We start from the raw sequence: 6,779 nt of genomic DNA, 5'->3' as shown, positions 1-6,779 counted from the left end.
TTGTTGAAGTAATGGCTGTTCAAAACGATGCACCCCGTTTTTGGATGATTTCGAGTTGGATACCTTGTTATAAATATATTTGATAGTGATTTTTTTTTCAGAAAAGTTAATTTTTCGTTATAATATGATTACTTATCATTCAAAATGATGTTTTCACTAATTAATATCATAGCCACACGCTAACCACCTGTGACCTGTACATGTATCATTAAGACAGATATAGCCCGGGGGCAAACAACATCGTTGTTTGTTAGTGTTCACTGATTTCACCTTCAATGTGGCGTCTTTAATATCCACTGTGGTGTAGGGTTGAATTTGACATTTAACCCTTCACCACTTAGATATGTATTTTGACATGTTGGTAGTCCCTTAGAAAGCTACATTTAATTATATACCTTTCTTACTAAATTCAAGTTTTTAAGGCTTCATTTCCAACCCTTAGATATTGATGAGCAGCAAACAGCATAAAAAACTGAACAGTCTGCCAGTTGCTCGCAGGCTGTTCTGATTTTATGCTGTTTACACATAGCCATTTTCAAGTTGCTTCTGATTGTGGTATAGGGTCGAATTTAACATTTAAGCTCCTCAGATCATACATTAATTGAACAGTTGCTGCTTGGAAAGACATCACAGACTAAGTTGACCGATTATTGGTTTATACTTTTGTTGTAAAATTAGCAAATGGTTACATAGTCTGATTGATTATAAATGTATGCAAACAGATAGGTTGACTAAAGTATGTGAATGTGTATCAATTTTAAATTCAACCCTTACTTTATTTAGAACTGTATGCATACTAAGATAACATTTTTTATATTGAATAGTAATAATTTAATTTGTTGATTCAAAATTCACCAAAAATTAAAATTCCATACTACATGTATTGTGATATCACTTCAAATTTTGCAACAGAGTATAAGAATGGCATAAGTTGTCAACACAGTTTTTCACTTGCTTTAAAATTGTGAACATTCATCTTAGAAAAAAATAGAGGAAAGTTATCACTAAGAAAGTAAGGAATTTAATTCCACTTGATACATGTGCAAAGTCATTTTATTGACTTTGTCTCATTGTATAGTCCAATTATTCATAAGCATCTTACAAGGAAAGTATATTTACAACAACAATTAACACCACTCCCATTGGGTGTGTTACATATGTACTGGTCAATTTACCGGGACAATAAAACTGGGAGAAACAATGCATACTTATATTTTCCTGCAGCAATACTGTATGGTGTCTAATAACTAATGCTATTTACAAGGAGTATAAATTGGTGTAAAATTTCTATGACCGACTAGTCTAAAACGGATAATTTAACCAGTGTACAGGTCACAATTTCTTGTCAACCAGTCTGCAGACAACTACAATATTGATATTGTTCCTAATAAAAAAAACTCATATAGAGTCTCAAAGTATACAAAGTGTTTGATTCACGAATAAAATAATTAGATGCCTTAAAATTTTATAAAATGTGTTCACATTTTCGCGCGCACTTTAGAATTATAGTTTATAAATCATTTATGTATATAACGAAAACAATAATCATTCAGATTTAAACAAGCTTAACAGAGATAATAAAATCTAGTGTTAAATCAAGTGTTAATTGTAATATTAAACGGATTGGTACCCTAAATTTAAAGGATATTTTCAGTTGAAAGATGAGCGATTTTGATTATTCTCAGGAAAGATTTTTCTCTTGTTTATTCGCAATTGATTAATGAAGTTTAAATGAGGTTTACACCTAAAAAAATTATGCTTTCGCGCGAAATAAAATGTAACAAAACTGAAATGAAATTTATTTTTTTCAAGCTATGATATATGTTTATTGCTTTTTTTAAATTGATTATTGAATATTAAAGATTCTCTATTTTTAATTCTTAGCAATACATGCATACGTTTACAAAAGACATTTTTTACAGCAATGGTGCTTGTAGTTGACATATTTAAGCAAACAAATGTTCAAGTAACGATCTGAAACATCACTTTTTCAAACAGGAGCCAACCATTGCCCAGTCTATATTGCATCGTTACGCAACGGCACCCGAGATGTCGAATCAACCATACATTCCGATGTCGACCTTTGCCGGAACATTAGAGGTCTTATTATACAGTTAAATTTGTAATACTATAGTTTTATCTCCTGATTTTAGAATTGATACAACAATCAATAATAAGTTTTACATTCGAATTATGCTCTAAAAACTGCATGTGTTTTGTCTTGGTCTTTCTTTAATTTAACAGTTATTATGATGTTGATTAAAATGCAATCATTGTTTTACTCGTCTTGGCGTTCTCAGTGAGAATTTTTGAATGAAAAAAAGTATTCCGACTCACTGAGTGATACAAGCATGTATATCACTTTAAAGCGTTGTCTTTAGTCCATTAGATGGCATAATTTACGAACTTTTATCTAATTCTAGCGGATTAAATATAGAAAATTATTGTGTTAATAATTCCCAGTATTTTTCTCACCAGCCTGACTAGGGACTACATGTTTTCTTTGTGAATTTAATGAATACAGATATGTCTTGTCATCGTTCATCATAGTTAACCAGTAACATAATTGAATGCCTTAAAATATTATGTAGTTTGTTCACATTTTCGCGCGAACTTCTGAATTATAGTTTATAAATTATGTATAAATATAACGATAAATATAACAAAGACAAGAATCATTCAGATTCAAACAAGCAAAGATAATAAAATCTTTAAATATAAATTTTAATGTAACACGGATGATACTGTAAATTAAAAGGATAATTGCAGTTCAAAGGTGAGCGAACATTTTTATTATTCTCATGAAAGATTTTTTTTTATTTGAAATTGATTGATGAAGTTTCAATGAGGTTTACAACTGAAAACAAATATGCATTCGTGCGAAATAAAATGTAACAAAAATGAAATAACATTTTTTTTCAAGCTATGATGTATGTTTATTACTTTTTTTTAATTAATATTAAAGTTTAAAGATTTTCCGTTTTTAATTCTAAGCAATATATAAATACGTTTACAAAAAAGACCTTTTTACAGCAATGGTACTTGTAATTGATATATTGTAGGAAATAAATGTTCAAGTAACAATCTGAAACATCACTTTTTCAAACAGGAGCCAAACACGGCCGGGTCTAGCGTGAGCGGTAACCCAGCGGTCATTAGCAGGCAGCAGGTAGTTCTCGATGACGAACCGATAATGGTCTTACTAAGTATATGTATTAAACAGTTAAAATTGACATAATATAGTTTTATATCCGGTTTTGAGAATTGAATTATAATAAGTTTGACATTCGAATTATGCTCTAAATACTGCATGTGTTTTGTCTTGGTCTTTCTTTAATTCCACATAGTTAGTATGATGGTGATTAAAATTCAATCATTTACTCGTCTTGGCGTTCTCAGTGAGAATTTTTGAATGAAAAAAGTATACCGACTCACTGATTGATACAAGCATGTATATCACTTTAATCGTTGTCTATAGTCCATTAGATGGCATAATTTACGAACTTTCATCTAATTCTAGCGGATTAAATATAGAAAATTATTGTGTTAATAATTCCCAGTATTTTTCTCACCAGCCTGACTAGTGACTACATGTTTACTTTGTGAATTTTATGAATACAGCTATGTCTTGTCATCGTTCATCATAGATAACCAGTAAACTAAGCGAAGATAAATGGCAGGAACGTTAATAGTACCGTTACTGCTCACATATTCTAAGGGACAACCCATCAATTGGGAAAAATACACGTGTACTGTGTTAGAACGTGACACATTTTCAATCGTCCACTTTCTCCCTAAACTGGATATTCGCTCAACAGAGACTTTATGTTAACGAAAAAGACCATTAAAGCAGAAAGTCGTCCCCGATTTGCCTATGAGGACTTCACCTGCTGATCTGGAACGACACTTCACGCAAACGCATTAAGTCCCGTTTTCCCGTTTCTCTCATATTCTTTCATAGTTCACAACTTATCGCATTCCACCTTCCAGAACAGGCCTGAAACGCCCAACTACTTGGAGTATTTTCGCAACCTCATCACTCAGCTGTTTGACTGCGCCTTGTTGTCGGCGAACACGTCCCAGATGCGGTCTCTCACCGACCTCAATACTCGAGGGATCAAGGTCGCATATTTCTACCCCGCCCTCGTCTTAATTATACTATCTTTTAGCCTGCAGGTAAAAACTTTCGCCATTGTTTTGTTTTTCGCCAGAATATGTGTAACTTATCATTACAAGATACGATTTTTTATGGATTGCAACATTTGCAATTATGGCTAAAGGACTGTACGTTAATACTAACCCATCATTGTGAGCATAGAAAAATTGCTGAACTATTAAAATGTACGTGTTCTATGATGGTTAATTACGTAATATGATTGGATTTACATATTATGTAGTGTTTTCAAGTTATATATTACTAAAAGGTTACTTTTCTAAAGTCAAACCAAACTGTGAAGTTGGCCTTCGTTAAACGTTTGCGAAAATTTCAATTCACGAGTGATATATGCGAGTACGCTATTCTGCTGCGTACATCAAGGCATGTATGGTTACGTGAGTGTTATAGCTAAAACCCCCGTCACACCGGACTGGCGTCCTTACTGCGTACTTACGGCGACGCAGGAGGAACGCAGTAACGATGCAAGAGGACGCAGTGAAGACGCCGAACATTGCTCAGGACGCGAGCCCACGGCGACCACTTTGAACATGTTCAAAGTGGTTGCCGAAGTCCGGCATTTTTACGGCGTTCTGTTAAGGACGCAATAGTAGTAGTAGTAGGGACGTGGTAGGGTCGCTGTAATGTCGCCATGGACGTCGTGTGGTCGCCGCTCAAACCCACAGCAGATGATAATTGACAGCAAGGCGACCGTACGGCGACCTTATTGCGACTTAAGTACGTCCTTTGTACGTCTATTGCGTCCTCAGAACGACTATGGCGTCCTTACTGCGACTTCATTGCGTCCTTACGGCGTCTGTTGCGACCCTACTACGACTATGGCGTTCCAACTGTGACCCCAGTGCGTCTTTAGGGACGTATTAAGGACGCCGTGAGGACGCGCAGAACGCCATAAACCAGGACGCTGGTGTGACGGGAAGGCGATAAACAGCATTTTTACCGAAAAAGTCATTCGCGTCTTAACTACGACAATCAGAAATTTCCAGAAGGACGCCAGTCCGATGTGACGGGGCTATTACTCGCGGCGACACGATTGACACTCAGGCTTCGACCTTATTATAGAATACGACACATAATGACATGATATAACACAATACGACTTCACACACTTAGACCAACAATGCACTGATATCATGCGTCTCTCGTTCCAGTTCACATTCACCGTCTGCGTATTGATGATCAGGCGTAGCAAGAATAAGGACGAGCACGATGGCAACGACCCCGACTTGGTCCTAAACAGACGCCGGCGGCGCCTGAGTGAGAATAACATCGACACAGTCTGCTTTATCCTGCAAATGGCCATCGTCATAGTTAACATAGGGATCGCATGTGTTGGCATTGAGCCTGAAAGGGGCGGGGAAAATATGGTCAAGGTCGTTGGTGATGTTCATAATTGCACGCAGATGGTGGCCACTACCGTGCAACCATAGGAAATAGGTTTATATTGTTGTTGGTTATTTGCTTGTGTATTATATATTGTTTTTTTGTTTTTTTTCATTGTTTTTATGTTGTTTTTTATTATCGTGTTGTTTTAGCCTCATGTTGCTGTTGTTGTTGTTTTATTTAATTTCTTATTCCTATGCAGTTTCGAGTTTTTTGTAATGAACAAATATATTTGAATGCAACAAAGCAAAATGTAATGTTGACAGTGTAACATAAAGTCGGTTAATATTAGAATTGACCTTAGTTTTGATTGTTGTTTCTGTACTGTTGTTAGTTGGATATGTAAAAATGTAACGTTTAATCACAAAATTGTGTCGGACGTTCATAATGTGTTCATTGATGTGTGCATACCCAATCAAGTGTTTATTGATATGCAGAATAAAATTAATTATATGATAAACATCAAATAAAAACTCATATTTCAGACTATAACCAGTTATGTGTACGTATACTTGTACATGTGTAAATAGTTTAACATTTACACAAATAAAATTTAATTTAACAAGAAACTAAATTCGGGCCTGCATTAACGGTTTTGTGTGGTTAAGTTAAAGGCAAAACATGTATGTTTGCACATTGCCTTAAATGGTGATTAACAAAAACCGGACAATGATTTCGTTTCATATTTTAATATTTATTATTGTTACAATTAATTCTAGGTGACATTGGTATAAAAATTGATGTTTTGAATTCAATTAAAGTGATATTATGGGCATGTAACAGTATAATTTTTTAGGTTTCTATCGCAATCGTTGTTTATTTTTTATGTTTTCACTTCATATACACTTATAGTTGTTAATGCAGCATCAAAATACTAAAACAATATCCCGGAAAGAGAACAAATAATCCATGTGAATATCAACCGTACTTTTGTTTTGACAACTGACGACAGAAATGATTCGATGCACGATGTGAGTCTAAATGTAGTTTTCATGCAGATTCGTTCATGCGACACAAAGACACACTTTTGTTTTACGGATCATTTTGGCTTAGAGGACTGGGTGAGTCATGTAAAATATCGAAAATAAAGTATATTTTTTATAAACAACTGGTAGCAAAATGAGTTGTAGATAATTGGTCAGTTACAACATTTTAACTAATTATTTTGACCTGTTAATTCTTTTCAGCTCAATTCAACAGTGAAAAATGCCCATAATATCAC

General features: G+C 34.4%; 1 protein-coding gene across 1 annotated transcript; it reads left to right on the top strand.

Moving 5' to 3' along the window:
* Positions 1 to 3,898: 3,898 nt before the first annotated feature.
* LOC127853227 (uncharacterized) lies at positions 3,899 to 6,049 on the top strand. Its single transcript, XM_052387517.1, has 2 exons — positions 3,899 to 4,176; positions 5,326 to 6,049. Exons 1-2 carry the CDS (start codon positions 4,084 to 4,086, stop codon positions 5,602 to 5,604), a joined length of 372 nt encoding a protein of 123 aa, XP_052243477.1. The 5' UTR covers positions 3,899 to 4,083; the 3' UTR covers positions 5,605 to 6,049.
* Positions 6,050 to 6,779: the final 730 nt, after the last annotated feature.

The sequence above is a fragment of the Dreissena polymorpha genome, chromosome 12 (genome assembly GCF_020536995.1).
Source record: "Dreissena polymorpha isolate Duluth1 chromosome 12, UMN_Dpol_1.0, whole genome shotgun sequence".
NCBI lineage: Eukaryota > Metazoa > Mollusca > Bivalvia > Myida > Dreissenidae > Dreissena > Dreissena polymorpha.
Note: the sequence above shows the minus strand (reverse complement) of the source record. Positions and strands in the feature narration are given on the sequence as shown.